General features: G+C 39.2%; 1 protein-coding gene and 1 non-coding gene across 2 annotated transcripts in view; both read left to right on the top strand.

The window, feature by feature from the left end:
* The window catches only part of LOC122798767 (zinc finger protein 883-like), a 205,655-nt gene that overhangs the window by 59,380 nt on the left and 119,949 nt on the right, over window positions 1-26,326 (top strand). Inside the window, exon 2 of the mRNA XM_044067878.1 lies at window positions 16,668-16,794. Within this exon, the coding sequence (XP_043923813.1) occupies window positions 16,668-16,794 (127 nt within the window). The remainder of the gene's footprint in view (window positions 1-16,667; window positions 16,795-26,326) is intronic.
* LOC122798994 lies at window positions 9,524-9,630 on the top strand. Its single transcript, XR_006364386.1, has one exon. It is a non-coding gene; the product is annotated as a U6 spliceosomal RNA (small nuclear RNA).

The following is a 26,326-nucleotide window of genomic DNA, read 5'->3' as shown; positions in this document are numbered from 1 at the left end:
TTTTAATTTTTTAGTGCTGACTTATATAATTGCTTTAGTGAGCAAGTGCCAGGTAACTTAAATGCAATGTGTTACAGGTAACTTAAATACAAAAACGACAAACAGTAACTTTCTTTCAAGTGAAACAAGGAAATAAGTACAGTAAGCAATGCAGATATCACTAGTGATCCACAAAAGCACTGAAAAGCTGCGTTTTAGGTGGAATTAGCATTTCAGGGAAATAACAAGCAAACAAACAACAAGCATTAAGTAGTAACTTTACTATAAACATACACTTTCCTGAGTAGTTTTATTATCTGAATTTTTCTTGTGATGTAACATCTGATGTATCATAGACTAAATTTTCCCAGGTCTTGTTGGCTCCTAGGGGGACTGAAGTTAACAGTAACCCCCCGTATGCTGTTGGCAAAGCTGTGCAAATCCAGCAATTCGAAACATTGAAGGTCTCAGCATACACATATTTGATTGCCTGGTAAGTGTTGAAGTTTGGGTGCCACTTTACGTGCAACTCTCCACGTTTATTCAGTTCAGTTTGTGTGGCTGGGAAAAGGAATGGCCACAACAAAAAGATTATTGTCACTAGTACAGTCAACAGGATGATTATGCAATACTTCTGAGGAAATGGTTGTTCTGCATTCCTGTTTTCTCCGATTCTTCCGAGTGGTTTTATTTGGATTTTTCTGGATTCTATCATTTTTGCTTTTGACATGTGATCTTACTCTCTGCCCTAATAGGACCTTCAGCACCGATGGTTTCTTCACTGGGGTTGAGACGAATCAGTCCTATTGATCTGACCCCCCTTTGTAGCCAGACTTTGTGCTGAGGGCCCTGATGGAGAGGTAAGATTTTTGTCCAGTTCAAAGTTCTTAACTAGTTTGCAGTGCGTCAGGTGGATCCACGAGGCTCGCTCTGCGATTTTGACTGCAGTAGGTGTCGAAAGAAGCACCTGGTGTGGATCTTCCCACTTTGGTGACGTCCAATTTTTCTTTTTAATGGCCTTTATCCAAACCCAGTCCCCTGGGATCACTGCCACTTCCGATGTTTCGGTTTGTTCTTTATCTGAAACAGAATTTGACTGCAACAGATGTTTAGAATTCAACAAATTTCTCATATAATCAGCTAGTGTATAGTCAGCTTCCTGGTCTGTGGGCATGAGAAGTTTCCACTGGGGTGTATAATAAGCCCTTCCAAACAGTTTTTCAAAAGGAGTCAATCCTTTTGCAGTCAGAACAGTTCTGACGGGTACATGCCCGTGTCAAGGCAATCAATTTTGCTGCCTGTGCAGATAAGTTGTGTGGTAAAGGTTTTGCTTTTATAATTTTAGTGTCAGAAACTACTGCATATTTTACTAGGTTTTGTCATGCTCAACAGTACCAGGGGCAAACAATACACCCAGTTCTTTTCTATTTTGGCTATTAATTTTCTTAATTTATTCTTTAATATTCCATTATGCCTCTCAACTAGCCCTGCAGATTGCGGATGGTATGCACAATGATTTTTTAAAGAAATACCAAAAATGCTTACTTAACTGCTGTATGGTTTGGTTTACAAAGTGTGTACCGTTGTCACTGTAGATCCTTTCCGGAATGCCGAATCTAGGGATGATTTCTTTGACAAGTACTTTTGCCACTGTGGCTGCATCTGGATATTTGGTTGGAAAGGCTTCCACCCACCTGAAAAACATATCTACAATGACAAGACAATACTTCTTATTTTCACATTTGTTCAATTCTATGAAATCCATACAGATAGTGTGAAACGGATACGGTGGTGTAGGGAAACTCCCTTGCTTGGGCTTTAACTCCCCTTGTGCATGATGTTTATTACAAACATGGCACATCAAACAAAATTTTTTAGAGGAGTTTGTAAATCCATATGTTGTGAACACCTGGTTCACCAGCTGTACCATCCCCCCTGTTGAGACATGGCACTGCCCATGGCTCAACAAAGCTGCATATTTAAACAAATTAGAGGGTAGTATCGTTTTTTTTTTTTAGAGATGTACAGCCCCTTTTCGAGAATTGCTTCTCATTTTACCCATTTTTGTTTTTTAGCTTGCGTAGTGAGTGCCTGCATTGTCTTTAACATTTTTAAGTCTAAAATCTCAGAGGGTTGTAGTTCTTTATTTAAAAGAAATACTTTTGAAGCTGTTTGTTTTGCAGCTGTATCAGCTCTTGCATTACCTTTTGAAATCCTATCTTGTTGCTTGGTGTGAGCTGTGCATTTACAAATAGCTATTTTTGAGGTAACTGAATAGATTTTAAAAGATTTAAAATAAACTGTGCATGATTGATAGGTTTGCCAGTAGATGTTATTATTTCTCGATTTTTTTACTGTTGCGCAAAAACATGTAAAGTAGAAAAAGTGTATTGGCTGTCAGTAAAAATGTTTACACTTTTACCCTTTGCTAAGGTACATGCCCGTGTCAAGGCAATCAATTTTGCTGCCTGTGCAGATAAGTTGTGTGGTAAAGGTTTTGCTTTTATAATTTTAGTGTCAGAAACTACTGCATATTTTACTAGGTTTTGTCTTGCAGGACCCCTTTTGCACGAACCATCCACGTAGTATGTCGCCTCGGCATTATTTAAGGGGACATCTGTGAGATTTTTTTTAGGTAGTGTCTTTTGCTTAATTACCTGCAGGCAGCGGTGTGGTGTGCCGTCTGCAGGGGTTGGGAGCAAGGTAGAAGGATTTAAAGTCATGCATCGTTTAATTGTTATGTGAGGTTGGCTTAACAATATGGTCATACAGGAAAGATGCCTAGCAGGGAAAAGATATGCTACTTTTTTTTGCAGTAAAATAATCGCAACTGCATGAGGCACTCTCAAAGTGAGAGGGTGGAATAATACTACTGAGGCCGAAGCCTGTACTGCCATTACAGCTGCAACTACTGCTTGTACACAGTGGGGTAAAGACCGTGCCACTGGATCTAGCTGTGATGAATAATAAGCAGTAGGGCATTGCTTGTCCCCATGCTGCTGTGTTAACACTGATGTCATATAACCTTGCTTACAGTCTACAGTTTGGAAAAAAACATTTATGGTAGTTTGGTAATCCTAGAACTAATGAGGACGCTATTAACTGTTTCAGTTTGCAGAAAGCAGATTTTGCCTCTGGTTTTCATTGTAACAAATCCTGTGCTGCCATAGGCTTTTTGTATATCAGGTCAGTCAGAGGTGCAGATTTCAAGGCATAGTTTGGAATCCAACTCCGGCAAAAATTAGTTGTACCCAGGAAGGACATCATTTTTTTTGGTAGTGGGTTTTGGTGCTTGTAAAATTGCTACTTTTTTATCTTTATTTAATATTTTGCCTTTTTTGGATATCACATATTTATTTATTTATTTGTTTATTTTACATTTATTGAACGGGCTAGTCTAACTGGATATATGTCCATTTTCAGTAGAGGCCCGAGGAGAAAAGTTCCAAACATGAATAGTGACAATGTTAAACATATATAAAAAGGCATGTAAAATCACATAAAGTGAAAGCATTGGTAAAAAGAAATTATAATACTCAGGTTATAAACTCTGAAAATATTACTGTAAAAAATATACTAAAAAAACAAAATTATTAGAGTAAAGAAAACAGTTATACTAAATACAATAGTGGGTATGAGTACAACCCAATAAAGAGAGAGAGAAAGGGTTTTATGTTTTATAAAATTACTAAGAAGAAAAGAGTAGCACCTGGATTAGGTGGCACAGGATAGAGGAGTAGGGAAAGGAGTAAGAGAAGGACGGGGGAAAGGATAGAGGAGTAGGGAAAGGAGTAAGAGAAGGATGGGGAAAGGATAGAGGAGTAGGGAAAGGAGTAAGAGAAGGACGGGGAAAGGATAGAGGAGTAGGGAAAGGAGTAAGAGAAGGACGGGGGAAAGGATAGAGGAGTAGGGAAAGGAGTAAGAGAAGGACGGGGGAAGATATCAGTCTGGGTTAGCACATGGACAAAGCCAACAAATTTTAAGATGTTCTTTGAGGTGTTTTTTAAATAGAGGAGTAGATGCTAAGATTGATAGTTCAGAAGGAAGTTGATTCCAGTGTTTACCTGCTGTGTTAGAGAAAAGTGAGTCACCAGCTTTGTTGTTGGATTTAAATGTGGAAACTAGGAGCTTATTAGCAGAGCGTAGTGTAGCAAGATTTTTATATGGTGTAATCAGATTAGAGAGGATAGGGGTGTTGTTAGGGTGGTATAGAATCTTTTGAGTGATAAGTAATTGTTGACAGAGTATATGGTTATCCAGTTCTAGCCATCCAAGTTTTTTGAGGTTGAGGCAGTGGTGAGTTTTAAAGGTGGAGCATGTAATGAATCTAGCTATGCTATTATAACAGGTGACAAGTTTGGAGAGGTTATTTTTTGATAGGTTAGTATATATAGCAGAGGCATAGAAAAGGGTAGAAATGAGGTGGGTCTGGGCAATAGTTTTCCTGGCAGAAGGGGTAAGGAAGGGTTTAATTCTATAGAGGGTACCAAGTTTTTTGTTAATGGACTTTATGGTGGTGTTGATGTGGTCATCAAAGTTGAGATGATTATCAATTGTAACTCCTAGTAGGCGGGTTGTAGAGTCTGGGGTTATGTTGGTAGCATTGTTAGAGGTTACAGAGAACAATGGAATGGGTGATTTATGAGTAGGGGTAAAAAGGAGTAGTTTTGTTTTTTTGGGATTTAGTAGGAGACAGTGTTGCATAAACCAGTTTTCAACATTATGAAGAACTGTTTGGGTGAGGGACTGGAGAGAGTCTATGTTCTTGTCTGAACAAATTAAGGTGGAATCTTCTGCATATTGAATGCAGGTGGCTTGAGGAATATTTATGTGTAGATCGTTAATAAATAAGGAAAACAGAAGGGGACTAGAGCCTTGGGGTACCCCAATATTAACAGGAAGTAGTGAAGACAGATTGTTATCCCAAAGGATTGCTTGCTGTCTATTATTCAGATAAGACGTAAGCCATTGTAATGCTTGTGGTTCAAGAGGAAGGGTCTTTAGTTTGTCTAAAAGTAAGTTATGGTTAACCATATCAAAGGCTTTTGACAGGTCAATGAATAGTGCAGAGGAAAAGGAGCTATTGTTGCGATTTTATTTATATAGTCTGTGAAAGATAGTAGGGCAGTTGTAGTGCTATGAAATGGTCTGAAGCCATGTTGGCAATTGGCTAATTGGTTATTTTGTAGTAAGTAGTTAAGTAGTTGTTTGTGAATACATTTTTCCATAATCTTAGCTATTGGGGAGAGTAAGGCAATAGGCCGAAAGTTAGATAGTTCAGTAGAAGACCCTCCTTTATGTAGAGGGATGATGTGGGATACTTTCCATATGGATGGAATTTTGCCTTCTGAGATGGTTCTGTTAATAAGGATAGAGATGGGATAGTCTATAGCTTTTGCAGCAATTTGTAGGTATTCAGATGGGAGACGGTCAGCAGAAGGGGTACAAGGTTTCAGTTTTTGAAGTAGCTTACAGATGAGAGAGGTAGGTACAGGTTGTATTTGAAAGGTAGGTGATATAGTCTTGGAAGAATTTATTGGAGAAGCAGTAAAGGGAGGTAAAGAATTGGCTAGGGTTTGAATGGCTTCTGTAAAGTAAGTGTTAAAGGCATCAGGGATCTGGTTGGAGTTATTATGGTTAAAACCTACAGGGGCAGGGGTAGCAGAGTGACCTGGACAAAGAAGTTTGTTAATCCCTGACCAAAATTTTTGTGGAGTTTGTTGACTGGTTTGTTGTAGGTGAAGGTAGAAGTCTTTTTTGTCTTTGAGAATATCTTTCTTGGTGGCACTTCTTAACTGCTTAAAGTGGAGTTGATCTGATGGACATTTGGTAGCTCTCCATTTAGCCCAGATTTTATTTCTAAGGAACATCTTTTGTCTAGTTTGTTTTATGAGCCATGGGGCAGGTTTGGATCTTATTCTAGTCAAACGAAGAGGAGCATGGTAATCTAGAATTTGAAGAAATTTGGTGTTAAAATAGTTAACTTCTTTGTCTAGTTCAAGATGGGTTAGTGGTGACCAGTCACATGCTTGCAGTTCATTTAGGAAGCTATGTGGGTTAAAGAATTTTTTTGCGCGGGAGGTTTTAAGATTATGAGTAGTTGGGATATGTACTTTTTGTCTAATAATGTAGGTAAGCATGTGGTCGCTGATATCGTCGGGAAGGATTCCTGGAGTATAAGTTTCAGGGTAGGTGTTAATAAGGATCCAGTCAAGAATAGATTCCTTACTGGTGGGTTTGTGAATTCTAGTAGGAGTTGATATTAATTGTGAGAATCCAAAGAGATTTATGTGGTTAGTAGGGTTAGTGGAGCTGCAGGAGGACCAGTCGATGTTAAAGTCACCCAGTATAATGGTCTCCTGGGGTAGTTGGGTAGAACAATAGCTAAGCAAGTTTTCAAGAGTATTAGTATTGCTACCTGGGGGAAGATACATGCAGATTAGATAGATAGATTTGGTGTTATTGATTTGGAGTTTGGTAGTCAGGAGTTCGGCTTTGGTGTCAAATGAAGGATGCACATTGAAAGGGGAAATTTGGAGATTAGATTTATAGAGGATGGCTATACCACCGTCTTTTTTGGTTATACGGTCATATCTAAAGATATTGTAGCCAGGAGGGCTAATTTCCTGGTCTAGTGTGGATTGTTTTAGCCAAGTCTCTGTAAGACATAGGATATCAAATGAGTACACATCAAGGAGTGCATGCAATTGGGAAATTTTGTTGTTGATACTTCTAACATTAAGGTGAGCTATCAGGTATTTGACTTGTTTTTTTTAAAGCTGCAGTTTATTTTTGTTTACCTTATGTCCTTTAGCGGCTAAAAATCGTAATAGCGCTATGGTATTTTTTTTTACAATCTTGCTGAGTGGGAGCCGCCAGCAAGATGTCATTTACATAAAGTAAAATCTGACTGCCTCTTGGTGGGGTAAATCTCGCCAAGTTGCTTGCCATTTTTTGTGAGAATATTGTTGGATTTTTACAATATCCCTGTGGTAGTTGCGTATATGTATACCATTTCCCCTGAAATGTGAATGGAAACCAATACTGGCTGTCAGGGTGTATCGGTATCGAAAAGAACGCATTGCTGATGTCTACCACAGAAAAATACTTCTGTTGAGGTTTTAAATCATTTAACAGTGTGTATGGGTCTGGCACTGTAGGTGCCCTTGGTATTACTGCATCATTTACAGCTTGTAAATCTTGGCTAGGCTTGAAATTATCTCCAGGTCGATAGGCTAGTAATCTCCTATGATCCTATGTAATAGTTACAAGGGGTGTCTTGCTTGCCAAAGGATACTATTATGCATTTCTTGGTATTCAGTTTTCATCCATGGTTTTGACATTGGCTGTTGGTTTGGAAAATGCTATTTTGGGGGATTTTTGGTGTCTTCTGGGGAGTTTATGATAACACCTAGTTTACAGTCGTCTGCAAATGTGGTCAGCCCTAGACCCTTAACAGCAGCTTTGATGTCTGAGAAGTAAATGCCACAGGGGAGTGACCCAAGTACTGAACCCTGGGGTACACTGCCAGTGACAGATGTTTTTGGGGATGTAGAGCAGCCCACCCTAACTTCTTGGGTTTTATTTGTGCTCTAGTTTACTATCCAATGAGTTACATAGGGGATTAATGCGTAGCTGGGATATCTACAATACCTGAGTGTGGGGTTATATTGAACACCTTCACAATGTCTACATACACTCTGTGCACTGATTTACTCTCATCCATTGCTTCAATAACTTTCTCAAAGAAGTCAACCAGGTTATGTTGGTAGGATCTGCCCTTGACAAAACTGAACTGGCTTCGGTCAAGAGTTTGTATGTTATTTATGTTCTTATTTATTAACTCCATAATTATTCTCTTCATAGCCATACAGATGAGGCTGGTCAGATTTCTGGGTGTATAATTATCTGGGTTCATTGATGCCCCACCTTTGTGCAGGGGATGACAGTTGCTGTCTTATATTTGTCTGGCACAAACACTGTTTGGAGGCTGACATTGAAGAACTTCTTGATGGAGTCTGACAGTTCCTTTTTCAGGTTGGCCAGTAGGTAGCTTGGTATGCTGTCCGGCCCCATAGAAGAAGTGTTTTTGACCTTGAATAGTTCCTTGAAGACTTGTTCATGGGAAAATTGAGTAATTGCAGGTATGAGATCTCAGACTATAGGAGGGGATGGGGGTGAAGCTAGAGCCAGATGTATCTGTTGGCAGATTGGTTATGTCCTCTGGAACTGAGTGTGTAATATCATGTACTATTAGTGCTGCTCAGTGCTGGACATTGTTCTAAGGTTTCTAACGTAATTAAAGAAGGCTTTTTTGGTTGTCCTTTGTCTGGGTGGCAACTTTTACCTCATATCTGGCTTTGGCTGATTTGATCAGGGTGCGCATTTCCAGTTAATTTTAGCAAGATCTTTTCTTGCATCTCAAGAGTTACATTTATTTTTATGTGTAATTAGCTTTTTTTTTCTTTTATTATAGAGCCTGTTTATATTTGGGTACCACCATAATGGTTTATTTTTGAATTTGAATTTGTATTTACTTTGGAGGATGACAGATGCATCTAAGCAGCTGTTGACATATGCATAGAATTTGACAGTAAAGGATTTTACACATAAGCAGTGGGGGGCCATGAAATTGGTGGGGGGTGTTGAATTTAGTTGGGTCATCAGTCAGTTTCTGTAGATTAGCACTGGCATAACCTCTGAATACTGAGGATTTGGGAGGATGCTCCTGGCTTCATTCTTAAGGGGAATGTGACTCATTTGTTGTCCAATCTGACCATGGAGGGAGTTACAGTTGGTAGGGAGCTGTCCCATATCAGTGAGGACCAAGTCTAGGATTTTATCATCCTTGGTTGGAGTGCACACTAACTGTCCCCGGGAGTTTATATTGATGAAGTCCAGACATCTATGGGCATGCATGTTAGGGGATGTATATGTCTCCCAGTTAATGGAGGGGCAGTTGAAGTCTCCCTAGGAAAATAGTGTTTGATTTAATGAAAAGAGGCTCCATACTAGTTAGCTAGGAGTTATGGGCTCAGAGAGAGCTGTAGTTAGCCATGGTAATAAGGGGTCTTGTTAATGGTAACCTGAACTTGGAGGAGTTCAGGATCAGTATCCTTTCTAGCTTGTAGTCTGCAGCATGCAAGAAGCTAGTCTGCAGTTTGAAAACATGTTTGCAGCACTCACAAGTTGTGCTGGTGCAAGATATTAGTAAAGGATTATCAATAAATTAGAGTCAGTTGCTGCACAGTCTCAGAGTCCATAGTTCAAGTAGGCTGACAAAAGAAAGGGACAAAGCAGACTGACAGTCCATGTTGACTGAGACCTGTGAGTGATCAGATAATTTACTAACTCCTTAATCTGGTAAATTGCCATATAATCTGCTGAACTGCCATAGTGATATAATAGATAGAAGGAACCCTGAATTAAGTGGTGATTCACCCAATTATCTATTACCTGGTTATTATTTGATGGCTTAGTGGTTAACTACTGTGACTGTAGTGTATAGGGTCCTGGGTTTGAGCCTTGCAGAAGCTGTTTCTTTGTGCTTGCTTTGGCAGCACATATACTAAAATTGGAACGATACAGAGAAGATTAGCATGGCCCCTGCGCAAGGATGACACGCAAATTTGTGAAGCGTTCCATAACAACAGGTTGGGAGGGTGGCCTAATGGTTAAGGTGTTTGCTTCACAAACACAAGGTGCAGGGTTTGAATCTCACAAGGGATAAATGGCTAGGCTTAAAATGGCTTGCAAGGGCAGTTAGCTTAGTACTAACCTATGATCCTATTAGTGTTGGTTTTACTGTAATTGCAAACAGCCAGAAGTTGTTTCTTTTTTTAGCAGGACTAATCCCAAGGTGGTTCTAAGAAGTAGGTTGCAGATTTTCCAACAATTGTTAGTCATGCCCTAGATGTTGCTGTGGATAGTAGCTTTGATATTGTCTTCTCTTGATAGACGCACTGAGTTTCTTATTCATCAGCTTTGCAGTAAAACACTGAGCTGTGTCATGACTTGAAATTTAAATTAAAGAGATTCTCACTGAAATGGCAACTAGATCAATTGGGGAAGTCCCACACCTAATCAGAAACAGTTAGGAATTAATGTGTCTGTGCTCCTTCTCTCACCAGGAACAAACCAGTCGCGTTACTTCCAGTCTGGCTCACAGTAACACTAATTACAAGCTTATTCCTCAGAAGAGGGTTACAGGCTCTCACTTATTTATAATCTCATCCCAGATATTGCAGATTAAATAAAAAATAAACTGGAAAAGGGATTAATGCTGTAAGTATTCTAACATGCATATAGCAGGTGCTAAGATATGAAAGGGAATATAACTGAAGCCTTACATTGTATGCGGAGTGTCTTTCCAATATGACCTTAGTGTGTGCAAATGAGGTAAGACTGGGAGGAGCTTCTAAACTGATATTTATATAATGGGTGGGCAACTCAAGAGCATCTGAGGTGCAGTGGTGCAGCGGTTGCATTGTCATCTCACAGCAAGAGGTTCTCCGGTTTGATTCTCAGCTGGGGTGCCTTCTGTGCAGAGTCTACATGTCCTGCCTACATTCTTGTGGGTTTCCTCTGGGTGCTCCAGTTTCCTCCCACATCATAAAGACATGTGCCCGGAGTGTTTCTCCCCAGGCCTCCATTGAAAAGTGGCTTTGTTCCAAGTCAGACATTCCCAGTAAACAAACGTTAAATAAATAAAATTACAAAAGGAACATAGTGGGTAGGGTACGAAAAATCCAAAATGTTTCCATTGCACAAGTAATGATTTCCTTCTTCTTCTTCTTTTTCCCGGTTAGGGGTCGCCACAGCAGATCACCTGTCCGCTCATTATTGGCAGTGGAGTTTTACGGTGTCGAGTTGCCAGCCTGGCGCCCAACCTTCCACAGAAGGCACACAGATGCACACACTCACACCTAGGACCAATTTAGAGTGTCCAATCCACCTACAGCATGTCTTTGGGGTGTGGGAGGAAACCGGAGCACCCGGAGGAAACCCACGTGACCACAGGGAGGGCATGCAGACTCCACACAGAAGGCACCCCAGCCGAGAATCGAACCGGAGAATCTCTTGCTGTGAGGCGGCAACGCTAACCGCTGCACCACCATGGCCGCCCCCTGCACAAGTAATGATTTCCCACAAATCAAAAAGGCCATGGAATATTTTCAGTCCTACTTATTTATTTATTACTTTTGTTTACTATGAATGTCCATCTGGGCACAGAGCCCATTTTCAGCACAGGCCCATGGGGAAAAGGCTCCATTACTCATTTTGTGAATGCAACAAAAATACATCCACAATGCATATATTTGCACATAGTAAGTGCAGGATGGTGTCAGTGTCAATGGTGCAACAGGGAACACACTCACCTCGAGTGCTGGAAGGCCAGAAGACCGTGGATTCTCTTTCCACTCTACGTGACTGGATTGCTGACACTGCAGTGTAATAATGGGAGTGGGGGGGCTGCACTCCTGCGTGTGTCTTCCTTTGGATGAGACATTAAATTGAGGTCTCATCCGTGTAGTTAGTGATAGCTTAGGTGGATGTAAAGGATTCCACAGCACCTATCAAAAAAGAGTAGGGAATGCTCCTAGATATCCTGGCCAAATTTCCCCTAAAAGTAGAAGTCAATGCTCCATACCTATGGTCACCCCCTCGTTAGTCAGGTCTGACCATAAGCTAATCACCCTTAACATCCACATCCCACCCCCACCCCCCAGTAAAGAAACCACCATAAAAAACTTTTCCAAAGCCAACTTCCTGCTACTCAAGTCAGAAGTGACAAACTTCATGACACCCATGCAAACGGGAACTGAAGGTTCAACTGCTGAATCCTACACTAAGGCACTGTACGAGCACATCCACTCATGCATGAATTGTACCATCCCAAATAGAACCAAAATGCTCTCATCCAAAAAAAGGACGCCAATCTGGTGGTCCCCTGCCATAAACAAACTTTACAACAAAAGGAAGAAACTTTTGCAGAAAAGAGGAAAATCCCAGGATTCAAAAAACTCCCTTACTAGCCTCAGTAAGAAACTGAGATGCCTCATAAAATCCTCCAAAGCTAGTTATGAAAATAAAATTGCCAAAGATTCCAAAGACAACCACAAAGCATTCTATAACTATGTCAAGAATCTAAATGGCCATGCTCAGATCTGCTCTGAGCTAAAACAGAATGGCATTAAATATACTGATCCGAAGGATATTGCCAATATCCTGGCAGATAGATTCAGTGCCAGCTTCACCCCCCTCTCACCCCCTAAATGGCCCATCTCAATACCGGAAGATTGCCAAATTCCAGTAATAACGGCCACACAGGTACAAAATGCACTCTCTAAAGCCAAGAATACAGCATCCATGGGACCAGATGACATCCCGGGCTGTGTACTACATGAACTACAATATGAACTGGCACCTCACCTAAGTGTCATGTTTAATCATAGCCTCACCTCAGGTTTCGTGCCCACTGAGTGGTGCAGAGCTACAGTTATCCCAATCCACAAGGGGGGATCCATCGTGGATCCCGGAAACTACCGTCCCATCAGTCTGACAAGCCTTATCTGCAAGGCCATGGAGCGTATTATCATGGAACTTATAAACAAAGACATTGGCAACCTTCAAACACTGGACCCCACCCAGTTTGGGTTTGTGAAGGGCCGATCTTGTCTCCTGAACCTGATTGACTTCTTTGAATCAGTCTCCAGAGCCATGGACAAGGGTAAGGTGGACCACACAGCCTATCTAGACCTTGCCAAGGCCTTTGACATCATCCCCCACTCTGGAATCATAAATAAACTTACTAAGTTGGGCATTAATCCCTATGTCACCCAATGGGTTGCTAAATGGCTTACTGATAGAACCCACACTGTAAAAGTAGCCGACTCCAAATCCAGCTCCAGACAAGAGACAAGTGGAGTACCTCAGGGTTCAGTCCTGGGGCCGCTCTTGTTTGGCATCTACTTCTCTGAAGTACAGGTCAACACTAAGGGACTCTGGCTAACAAAGTTTGCAGATGACTGCAAACTGGGAGCCATTATTGAATCCCCAAATTATGTGGATACTCTACATAAGGGCCTTAGAGAAACAGATGCTTGGTGCCAGAGCCATGGGCTCAAGCTCAATGCCAAGAAATGTATTGTTATCCCCTTTGGGAAAAAACATGTATCCATGAATTACCATATAGGTGGCAGTACACTAAACACAGAAAGTGTGATAAGAGACTTAGGGACACAGGTGGACAGTGGTCTCACCTTCGATAACCACATCGCCACAACAGTCAGGAAATCCTTCTATGTGGCACACCTCATCATGAAGGGCTTTTCATCCAGAAAAAAGGAGGTCATTGTCCCACTGTACTCATCCCTCATTAGACCCATTATAGAATACAACGCCCCATTTGGTATGTACCTCTCAAGACATCTGCAACAACTGGAAAGGCCTCAGAAATACCTCACTAAAAGAATCACAGGCCTAAAGCAGATGCCCTACGCTGACAGCCTTAAAAAACTCCAGCTATACTCTGTCGCATATCGTCTACTCAGAGGCGATCTCTGCTTAACATACAAGACCATGTCAAACCCATAGCTGTTGGACATGCTACACTTAAAGAAATCCCAATCCCTCAGAGCTACACGCTCCAGGGATCTAAACCTTGTCATCACAATAAACAAAACATGCTGGAGGGATAGGTTCCTGACCCAGAGACTCCCCAGACTCTGGAATAGATTGCCCATACATGTCAAGCAGAGTGCTTCTTTGGACCTCTTCAAGAGGAACCTTGACGATTGGATGGGAGAAAGGAAATTCACCCCAGGGATCACGTCAGTCGCCCTGCTAGACAGGGGTCCAGGAAAGTAAATAATGTGGGAAGAAATAGCCAGGGAATTGTTATGGCTAGGCTTGTATAGGCCCTAGGGCTGATAGCCTAGTACCAATGCAATCTCAGGTCTCACCTGAAAAGAGGACATTAGCCTAGTAGTACTGACCAAGTCAACAAAGGATAAATAAAAAAATAAAATAAATAAAAAGACAATAGTACACAATGCTACCTGTAGCAATTTGCCATAGTGGTTAAGACAAGCATGGCACAAGAAATAAACAGGTAAATGTCAGAACAATATTAAATTATGAGAGGTTAGATCTTGTAGAATGTACAAAATCTTCTCTATCAACAATCTAAGTTTATACAAATCTGTAATATTCACCTTCCCTGATGATTATAACAGTATAACTATATTTGTTCAATATTAAAATTATTTCAAGTGTTCATGTCTTTGAACTACTTTTAGTTATTATGACCTCAATTATGTTAGTAAATCTTAGTCCCTAGTTCAGCAAGATATTTCTTTATTGGCATTTGATTACCAGGAAAGGCCAGCTGGGTAGAAGCCCATTTTCAGTGGAGGTCTGAGTAGAAAAGATCCAAAGTTATAAGTAAATGGTGAACTCAGAACTTTTTAAAGCCTTTGAAGACCTCAGTTATTAATGTGACTGTATTTCATAAATTATTTTTCTGTCTAAACTTGTCAGTCTGTTCCAAAAAAAGTTCTTCAATATGATTCTTAATGAATCATTCAAATATATATGGTTCTCTAAATCTGAGTATCCTATTATAAACTGTCATCTCCTAAAACACATGAATACGTTACACTTCCAGATTTTATTGGTGTCTCGTAACACAGTCTTCTAAGCTTTTTAAGCTTCTTTTGTCTTCCAAAGACAATGACATTTGGTTATGCACGTAAACCATGGGCTGTACCTCTCTGCATGCAATACTCTCACTACCGTCGCTCTCTATACTCTCTAACATGTGAAGCCACCGTATTCAGATGTAGTTATTAAGCATACAGTCCAGGAAGCCATTAAGGAGCCTGGCCCAAAGTCCCAATTGCCCCAAAGCACTGTCTGGGTAAGTGACTTGCTCAGTATCACACAGCAGGCAAATGAAAGCTGTGGGAATCAAACTCTGTACAAAAGGAAGTGTCTTGTCAACAGCTCTGCACCAACTGCCAGACAGGTTCATACTTGATTTGTGTAAGCATTTTCAGAGATAAGAGAGAAGTGGAACTACTTGAAATCAGACATTTTGTTCAACAACTGTCTCCAACCCACACATTTTAATAGCAAGTGGAATAGTTGAGTCAGATTCATAAAGGTTATCACAAAGTGTGCTACACCTGAGCAACACAGCCGCAATGCTTGTGCTGTCTATTGTCTCCGAATGGTTACATTAAGTGTACACACAGTGTACACTTTGTGGTAACCTTCATGAATCCTGCCACGGTCTTGCATCATTTACTGTGGCTGACTTCTTTGCTAAGATTTTCTGACGTGCTTCCAAATTTTACTGTAACCTTTGTATTGGTTATATTTCAAATGAAAACATTACTGGGACTTCACATGAATTTTAAAAGTGTCATTCAGTACAAATACGTACTTTAAGTGTTCTTAAACTAAACTACGTACTACTCCTCTCTAATCCCATGACAACCCCATACAAGTTTAGTTTACACATGATTTGTGGCAGCTAGCCTTTTCACTCCATATATTGGAAGAAAGTGGATCCTATACTGTCAAACAATTAAGTTTGAACTCACCTTTGGAGTGGTACTTTACACTGTATCCTTTTAAAAACAACTTTTTATACCCACTGTATGATAGATTTTGGTGCACACCTAACTCCCAAAGGACCAATGTTTCCTACTTATCTGCCAATGTTTTGCATATTTTGAGATCTTGTACCACAGTTTATCCTTTGCAATCGCACTTTAGTGACAAAATTGTGCCTCTGAAGCTTATAAATATTAAGCATCCTGGTAACAAGCTGTTTTAATTCAAATCAATCCAAGAGAAGTACTTTATGATTATAGAACTTTTCTCCATAGTTAAATTCTTTATTACCATGTTGTGGACCTCTTTATGTACTATATATGTCCCTAAATTTTCTTCTTTCTTTCAGAATTAATGACAAATTTAAGTAATACGTTTCTCACTAGAAAACTCGCTTTCAGATTATATCTGCATTAAATCTTTTTTCCTAGTTTGACTTTCATTCCTTCCTTTTAAAGTGGTAATGCCAGGCTGGATCTCTGTAATGAACTCCATTAATCAAAGCAAGCTTAAGACTCGGTTGCTGATGTACAATCCTGATCAGTCTGTTTGTCTGGTAGGCACTTTTAGCTTTTGGTTGTTAAAACATTTATTCCAGGAATGTCACTGTTGGTTTCAGGTCTGTTATAATACTTTGAAATGTTGCTATATGTTCTGTCACTAAAAATTCGTACTTATGTGCTATATGTTATTTTGTTGTTTAAAATCTTTACAGAAAGATTGTTTGACACAAAAGGATGCAGGGTGTCATCCATTCGTGTAATTTGTGTGTATTTTTTAATTTTTCTGTTCCTGTTAAGTATCTTTTGCTGCTAATTGTACTTTAATTGAAATGTTGTCATAAAAGTAATGAGTGAACATAAGTAGTTATCCTGGATGCTAACTCATCATAAAATAGTTGTGTTTTCACATGCCTGTCATCAAACAGAGTGGGGAGAATAAACTGTATCAATTTACTTTCTGAATTTTTAGCAAGAGTCGATTATGTACTCAGTCACATTTTATTTTTATCTGTTTGTACAATGTAGCCAAAAAAAAAAAAACAACACAATTCTGTCTTCTTTCAGGTACCAGAAAGTTTTGAAGATGTTGCTGTTGAGTTTTCAGGAGAGGAGTGGGCGATGCTGAATAAACAGCAGAAAGAGCTGCACAGAGAGGTGATGGTGCAGAACTATGAGAACATGATCTCCTTAGGTAAGGGGGGGTCTCTGATGTGTTACCCTTAGTTGAGAATTGTACCTATTGAAAAGAATGGCATTGTCATGTGACGTGAAGTTGTGAACTGGTCAAGAAACTTGTTATTCTTCTTTGACAAACAAAATACTGTGAATGACATTGGCTTTACCAGTTTGCTTCAGGTTACATCATCTTGTGAAGTCAGCTCTTGATAACTGCCTTTTTTTGAGGTAACCTGGGAGCTTTACACCTTTTAACTTACCTGACCTTAGAGGACTATTTTGCAAGTTGAACTTGTGAGAATCAGTCTTGCATATTTCTAATATAACTATACCCACCAGTGACAGTTGTGTATACAAACTGTCATGGTAGAATCTAGTCTAGTTCCACAATCCCAAACATAGTAACATCATTTTTAGCCTGGTAATTCTATACTTCCAAAAAAAAAAAACAAGCAATCTCCGTGGTATCCTCGAAGTCTCAAACAACCCACTAAACAAGTATAGTGAAACCAAAAACAAAACAGTGTAAAAAACCTATCTGTGTGGAAGATTTCAGTCCATATATATCTCTAGTTAATCACTGTATATTAATCAGATCAAATAATAGTAGTAGAAGTAGCGAACTTAAATTCATCTTAAGTCAAAAAAATAATAAAAAATTTATAATTTGAAATATTGTACAGAATTACTAAGTATTCAAAGTAATCCAAGCAAGGCAGGCAGTCTGTTTCCAGTCAAGAATCCTTTATTAAGTACATAGACAAGCAATCCAAGTAAAACAAAAATAACAGAGTAATAGTTTCCTCACATGTATTCTAAATATATATATATATATATATATATATATATATATATATACTTTTTATCAGGCAAGGGAGTGGTTTATTGTACTGTAAAACAAAGTGTTATTGGTACAGATGTTAAATTCACAACCCTTCCCCCATCAGTGTGACATTCCAGCTGGTCCTGCCCTACTTAGTAGCTGTCATAATAATATAACCCTTACGTACATTAAATACAATTTATAATGATGTGGTACCTCTTCAGACCTGAAGAAGTCTAGAAGGACAAAAGCAATCTTTGTTAATAATAGGTTGATTTTATCCAAGACAATATACTACATGGCTGGAAATATATCAACCTTAGTCCATTTGGCAATCAGAAAATATATATAAATATATACATATACACTTTGCATGTAAAAAATCAATTGTAAAAATCATATTCTATTTTCATAACCTATTGTTAACAAAGATCGCTTTTGTCCTTCTACACTTCTTCAGGCTTGTGAGGAAACTATTAGTCTTTTATTTTTGTTTTACTTGGATTGCTTGTCTGTGTACTTAATAAAGGATTCTCAACTGGAAACAGACTGCCTGCCTTGCTTGGATTAATTTTGAATACTTCGTAATTCTGTACAATATTTGAAATTATATATTTTGTATTATTTTTTTGACTTGGGGTGGCCTCGGTGGTGCAGCAGTTAGCGTTGCCACCTCACAGCAAGAGGTTCTCTGGTTCGATCCTCGGCAGGAGTGCCTTCTTTGTGGAGTCTGCATGTACTCCCTGTGGTCGCGTGGGTTTCCTCCGGGTGCTCCAGTTTCCTCCCACATCCCAAAGACATGCTGTAGGTGGATTGGATACTCTAAACTGGCCCTAGGCGTGAGTGCGTGTGTGTGCCTTCTGTGGAAGGTTGGGTGCCGGACTGGCAACACGACACTGTAAAACTCCACTGCCAATCAAGAGCAGACAGGTGATCCATTGTGGCAACCCCTAACCGGGAAAAGCTGAAAGAAGAAGAAGAAATATTATTTTTTTGACTTGACGAGTTTAAGTTCGCTACTTCTATTTTCTGATCTGATTAATATACAGTGATTAACTAGAAATGTATGGACTTTAAATCTTCCACACAGAGACATTTCTTACACTGTTTTGTAATTCTATACTTCAATTCTAAGTAAGTGTAATTTTCATACAGATGTAATCTTGCCTACTAAGGTAGATTCGTATCACCTTTACCAGCAGTCTGATCTCAGGTCTTTCTCTGTTGATATCTACAATCATAAACTGGGAAATAATACTATGATCAATAGTAGTCGTTAATTTCTTTATCATTATAACAGTGATAGACACAGCAAGTGAGCTGGATGCATCTCATTCAGAATTGCTCTGTGGTCAAATAGTCATCATTTGTTCACATTTAAATAGTTTTTCTTCACATCCCAGCTTGATAGATTACTGTAGAACTCCATTAATCTACCTGGATTATTTTCACATATTCATCCGTTGTCCTAGGTCTTTTTGCTAATTTAAGTGGTTCTGTTTTCGAATCGCTAGCTGCTTCATCACCATCTTCTTCTAAAGTAACTGTCATTGTACAGACAGCCATGCCTACCTAGACCCAAACTATATAACGCTGTAAAACTCATCTCTGTTTTCTTCCTCACTCTACTCCAGTAATCCTCATTCTTCCCAAATTATCTGCACTCCCCCCTTATCCCCCTTATTATATGGAGAAAATTTACATCTGTATCCATCACTCCTACCTTATTTCCCTAGTATATAGGGTCAGTTTCTGTCTGTATCTATCACTTCTACCTTATAGCCCATCATTATATGGGGTCAGTTTATATCTGTATCTATCACTTCTACCTTATATCCCTTTATTATATGGAGACAGTCTATATCTGTATCCATTACTAACTTATTTTGATGAGCTGACATTTATTTATATCAAAACTTGGAAAAAAGCACCATCATATTTCTCGTAGTTCACCGTGTAGAAAATGTGAGCAATGCATTAATAACATATAAAAATTATTAACACGTTTCTCTTGTACATCCCTAGACATGGTAAAATCTGACACATACTGCCACACAGCAATACTAGATGCATAGCAAATGAGGGAGATGCTTATTCAGAATTACTCTGTAGTCAAATAATTATCCCTTCTTCGACTTAAATAGTTTTTCTTCACATTCACTGGTGTATATATTTCAGGTCATCTATTTATAGGTATAAAGTTGGCTAATGCTATAATCTGCTAATTCTCCATTTTGCGGAATAAGCAACTGACATTCCCCTATTTAGCCAACCTTTCATTTAACATACCCAAGCTTTACAATTAACAAAGTTGCTGTAAGCAAATTGTAATAAAATACAAACATAATTTTGCAACATACATCAGCTAACTGCCCCACTGATTGTAGTGCATATTTTATTTTTATCTTTTTTGTGCATATGCTTATTTTTGAAGAATGTCTAGCAGCTATTTTAAATGTACTGCTTTAGTCAGTAAGGTACTTCTTAAGTAAAATGTTTAATTTTACAATGGTTTGTATGCTTTGTATGTTCCATGGAGCTTGTTTTGTTTTGTACTCTATGTTTGTTCTCTGGAGCTTTTCTACCCACACCTCCACTGAAAATGGGCTAGCCTTGCCCAATGAACTTTCCCAGTAAACAAATGTCAATAAATAATTAAATAAATAGTAATGTCAGCAACTAACTGAATAAATAAATAAAAAAAAATACTAAAAATGTTAACATAATTCTTGTGTTTTGTCTGTTAAATACAGACATAATGTCTGAAATTTCAAGTTACTTGTAGCTTGCAGTTTTATTGTGAAATTTGTTGTTACATGTCACCATTGTAACAACTTTTTAGTACATGGAAAATACACTAATGAATGTATTTTATTGGAGAAACACCCTTGAAAAATAGTATTTTCTTTGAAGGGCTTGTTTACTAATTATTTAAGCTTCTGTGAGTCAACAGAAGTAAAATATAAAAACATACTTCTGTCACTTGCATCAGCTAAATATCCTCACACATTTTACCTGATGTTCAAAAATATTAATAACGATAAGCTACAGCTTATCTAAAAAACTTAAGTATTGGAAAGGCCAGGCAGTGACTGATTCTGAATTTTTTATCAAACAAGAAAAATTCATTGTTAACGAATGGAGGCTTTACTAGTCTGTTCAACTGTCTTCCAAAAGACAAAAAATAAGCCCTGAAGAGTAATATCCCTGAGGCTGTAAAACTTTATTTAAATGCTTTCATCCTCTGCGCATTCTTCTTTTTCTTCTTCTTCAGAAATGTGTGAAATCACTGATACACTTTCTTTTATGCAGTATACCTTGAATGTGTCATGTGATACAACAGCATCAGCTGACCAAATCTTGCAGACGTGATTGGATAAAATAAAATGAGATTAAAAACAGCTGAAAGAAACATACAGCAACATATAAACAAATACCATGTAAGAATAGAAATATTAAAAAAAAGAATCCTGCATATAACAAATATAAATATAGTGTTTATGTGTATTTTTAAAAGGCTTATATGACCAAAAATATTATTCCATTTAGCAGATGTCAGTTTTAATACATTGTTTATTGATACCCTTGTCATTTAACCATGGTCAGTTTGTGGCATCCAAACAGAGCTACCATACTAGCTTCCTGTTACCACCAGGGGCCTCCTCTTGTCTTTACAGGAATCTTTACCAAAATAAAAAAAAAAACAATTCTAAAATTTTCACAAAAGAGTGAATGCAAAGTGCTCTCCTGATATATTTTCTCTTCATATCATGCAAGTGTTCCTGAATTCTTTTGTATAAACTCCTTTCTGTTTTTCCTATATAAAAAGCATCAGACAAGAGGCGATTAGCAAAGTGTACCACCCCGTGTGTCTTATAATCAGATCTTGTGCCACATGGAATGATTTTAGGGCAAGACTGTACCATGACAAAGGGGCTGTCTTTGATATATGTTCATCATTTGCATCTACCACATTTACGCATGTGTGCCTTGTATTTTTCTTGTTTTCCCTCATTAGTTTTGAAAATATACTTTAAATGTTGTTTCTACAAATACCACACTCTTTCATTAATAAGCTTTGCTTTAGCATGTATGTATGAATCTCCTGCATAAGGTAAAACAATTAACTGACATCTTTATCCATCATTCATAATGTGATCAAAAGTGTAATTTCTGTCCCCCAAGATAGGTACAAATGTTGTTTGTCTAACTAGTGTAATTTCTTGCAGTACAGCGTTGGTTAATTCTTTAGGTTAGCCCTATACTGAAACATTTTTTCAACCCCTTACTCTCCTTTGAAAAAATACTGTTGTCTGAATAATAGACGATAAGTGCACCACCTCCCCTTAGAATCTTTAGAAATCCTTAGAGCTCAGTGCCAACTTCACCCCCCTCTCATCCCCTAAATGGCCCAGCTCAATACCGGAAGATTGCCAAATTCCGGTAATAATGGCCACACAGGTAAAAAACGCACTCTCCAAAGCTAAGAGTACAGCATCCATGGGACCAGATGACATCCCGGGCTGTGTACTACATGAACTACAATATGAACTGGCACCTCACCTAAGTGTCATGTTTAATCATAGCCTCACCTCAGGTTTTGTGCCCACTGAGTGGCACAGAGCTACAGTTATCCCATTCCACAAGGGGGGATCCACCTTGGATCCCAGGAACTACCATCCCATCAGTCTGACGAGCCTTATCTGCAAGGCCATGGAGCATATTATCATGGAACTTATAAACAAAGACATTGGCAACCTTCAAACACTGGACCCCACCCAGTTTGGGTTCGTGAAGGGCCGATCTTGTCTCCTGAACCTGATTGACTTCTTCGAATCAGTAATGAATATCCAAAACCAAACCTCAGGGTAAGGTATCACCTAACATGTGACTGAAGCAAATCCAAACTAAGAAAAGATGAATACTCCACGACAATCGAAGTAAGCCAGGAGGATTGTCAACTCATATGACTATAAATCCACAGATGTATATGAAAGGAACAACTTCTTTACTGAAAAAAGTAAGCCCTTTCGCATCTCACTGGACGCTTCATCAGACTTAAAATAAAAACCAACATTCAGAATCATTTAAATACCACACTACTTACATAATAAACCAATGAAACATCTCATATCAAACATCTGATAAAATAAGGCTATATCCTTAAAGGTATATAGCTTGTATGCAGTTGGAAAAACACATAGTCATAGAAACCTTCAGATATATCACTCTTGAATGAATAACAATTGTTAAAAATGGACATAAAAGTAGTGCATCTGACGCTAAAGAGTACATATAAATATATATAAAAATCATACATATAAATAAAAACATAAGCATTCAAAAGTGTGTACATTAAAACTTCAAGATACCTATACCATTAGGATAACATAAGTAATTTAATGTCTCAGGGGTTTATCTAAAAGAATCAGTCTCCAGAGCCATGGACAAGGGTAAGGTGATCCACAGCAGCCTATCTAGACATTGCCAAGGCCTTTGACACCATCCCCCACTCTGGAATTATAGATAAACTTACTAAGCTAGGCATTAATCCCTACGTCACCCAATGGGTTGCTAACTGGCTTACTGATATAACCCACACTGTAAAAGTAGCCGACTCCAAATCCAGCTCCAGACAAGTGACAAGTGGAGTACCTCAGGGTTCAGTCCTGGGACCGCTCTTGTTTGGCATCTACTTCTCCGAAGTACAGGCCAACACTAAGGGACTGTGGCTTACAAAGTTCGCAGATGACTGCAAACTGGGAGCCATTATTGAGTCCCCAGATGATGTAGATACTCTACAAAAGGGCCTTACAGAAACAGATGCTTGGTGCCAGAGCCATGGGCTCAAGCTCAATGCCAAGAAATGTATAGTTATCCCCTTTGGGAAAAAACATGTATCCGTGAATTACCATATAGGTGGCAGTACACTAAACACCGAAAGTGTGATAAGAGACTTAGGGACACAGGTGGACAGTGGTCTCACCTTCGATAACCACATCACCACAACAGTCAGGAAATCCTTCGATGTGGCACACTTCATCACTAAGGGCTTTTCATCCAGAAAAAAGGAGGTCATTGTCCCACTGTACTCATCCCTCATTAGACCCATTATAGAATACAATGCCCCATTTGGTATGTACCTCTCAAGACATCTGCAACAACTGGAAAGGCCGCAGAAATACCTCACTAAAAGAATCACAGGCCTAAAGCAGATGCCGTACGCTGACCGCCTTAAAAAACTCCACCTGTACTCTGTTGCATATCGTCCATTCAGAGGCGATCCCTGCTTAACATACAAGGCCATGTCAGACTCAGAGCTGTTGGGCATGCTACATTTAAAGAAATCCCCATCCCGCAGAGCCACACGCTCCAGGCATCTAAACCTTGTCATCACAATAAACAAAACATGCTGGAGGGATAGGTTCCTGACCCAGAGACTCCCCAGACTCTGGAATAGATTGCCCGTACATGTCAAACAGAGTGCCTCTTTGGCCCTCTTCAAAAGGAACCTTGATGATTGGATGGGAGAAAGGAAATTCACCCCAGGGATCACGTCAGTCGCCCTGCTAGACAGGGGTCCAGGGAAGTAAATAATGTCGGAAGAAATAGCCAGGGAATTGTTATGGCTAGGCTTGTATAGGCCCTAGGGCTGATAGCCTTGTACTATGAACCTATGAACCTAGACTTCTGATTCTATAGGTGGCAGTTATTAAAATGTAAGTATGCATTTGAAAAATGTGTTTCCTGTATATCATGGATTTGTAAAATTTTTGTGTGACATCCTTATAAAGTGTCATATCTAAACAATTGATGGCCATCTTTTCCAATATATAAGTAAATCTTAAAAAAATGCTGGTTAATTCCATGTAAGTGAACAGGTTGTCCAACCCATGTCTTGTTCCTTTCTGGATGACAAAACTGCCTTCCAAAAATCTGGCATACAATCCAATGTTTTATTTAACCTAGAATTAAAGATAAAATTATCTTCCCAATTACAAAATAATCTTAGAATAAAATGGGGCCAATGCTGTCCCCATAGCAACACCAGTGAGTTGATGGAAAAACTGAACTTTAAAAAAGATTTTACAAAGGTCTTGGGAGGGGACTTCAGAGAGGTTTAACTTGTAAATAAAAAAGTATGTTATGAATTTCTAAAGTCCATGATGATGATGTCTTTAAAAAAAGGTGAGTGCGGAGGTTGGAGTCACATGATGATGTCTTTAGAAAAAGGTGAGTGTGAATGTTGGGAGTCCCATGATGATGATGTCTTTAGAAGAAAGGCGAATGTGGAGCTTGGAGTCCCATGATGATGATGTCTTTAGAAGAAGGGTGAATGTGGAGCTTGGAATCCCATGATGATGATGATGTCTTTTGAAGAAAGTTGAATGTGGAGCTTGGAGTCCCATGATGATGATGTCTTTAGAAGAAGGGTGAATGTGGAGCTTGGAATCCCATGATGATGATGATGTCTTTAGAAGAAAGTTGAATGTGAAGCTTGGAGTCCCATGATGATGATGTCTTTAGAAGAAAGACGAATGTGGAGCCTGGAGTCCAATGATCATGATATCTTTAGAAGAAAGGCGAATGTGGAGCTTGGAGTCCCATGATGATGATGTCTTTAGAAGAAGGGTGAATGTGGAGCTTGGAATCCCATGATGATGATGATGTCTTTAGAAGAAAGGCAAATGTGGAGCTTGGAGTCCCATGATGATGATCTCTTTAGAAGAAAGACAAATGTGGAGCTTGGAGTCCCATGATGATGATGTCTTTAGAAGAAGGGTGAATGTGGAGCTTGGAATCCCATGATGATGATGATGTCTTTAGAAGAAAGTTGAATGTGAAGCTTGGAGTCCCATGATGATGATGTCTTTAGAAGAAAGGCGAATGTGGAGCTTGGAGTCCCATGATGAGGTTGTCTTTAGAAGAAAGGCGAATGTGGAGGTTGGAGTCCCATGATAATGATGTCTTTAGAAGAAAGGTGAGTGTGAAGGTTGGAGTTCATGATGATAATGTCCTTAGAAGAAAGGAGTGTGGAGGTTGGAGTAAGTTGAGATGTTCCTTTGTACTTTTTGATTTTTTTATGCATGAAGGTTAACGTTACAACAGAACAGGTGAGGTGGAAGGTGAATATGGATGACTTTTTTTGTCTGTTTGCTCTGTCTGTCAGTCATCTAACCCTCCTGCTCAATTAGTTAATTAATTTCCCATCACTGGTTTGAAAGTTAAATGGGAGTGGTCGCCATTCAGACAGCCATAAGTCGTGGATTCAGTTTTTTTTTTTACACGCAGAACAATCCTCTTGCATATACCCAGTGAGGCATCAGGGAAAGAACATGTGATGGGCTGCAGTGACAGCTGTCCCCTCACTTCCGCATTAGATGTTTTCTGTCAAACAGGCCCACTCCTCTACTTAAAGTATAAGAGGTGGTTTTCCTGGTCTCTAGCAGGGAAATCACACTGCCCATCGGGCCCATGAGTGTGTGCACCCCCCCCCCCAGAAACAACTGGGCAATACTCCTTCACTTCTCTTTCTCCTTGCCTGGCTGCTGTAATGCTGGGTCCATAAATGAATCCAGATACCTAGGTTGCAAGCAGGACTTTGTCCTGAGTGCCACAGAGTGAATATGAGTTTTAGAATAGTTCTTTCATATGCAGCATTATGAGTAAAGTTTTAACGATTATTGGTTCTTGGGTTTGTAGTAGGCTAACAACCACTGGGGCA

Source organism: Protopterus annectens, chromosome 3.part1 (assembly GCF_019279795.1).
Source record: "Protopterus annectens isolate FY-2018-M chromosome 3.part1, PAN1.0, whole genome shotgun sequence".
NCBI classification, from domain to species: Eukaryota; Metazoa; Chordata; order Ceratodontiformes; family Protopteridae; genus Protopterus; species Protopterus annectens.
The sequence above is the reverse complement of the archived record's forward strand: the minus strand, read 5'-3'. Positions and strand labels throughout refer to the sequence as shown.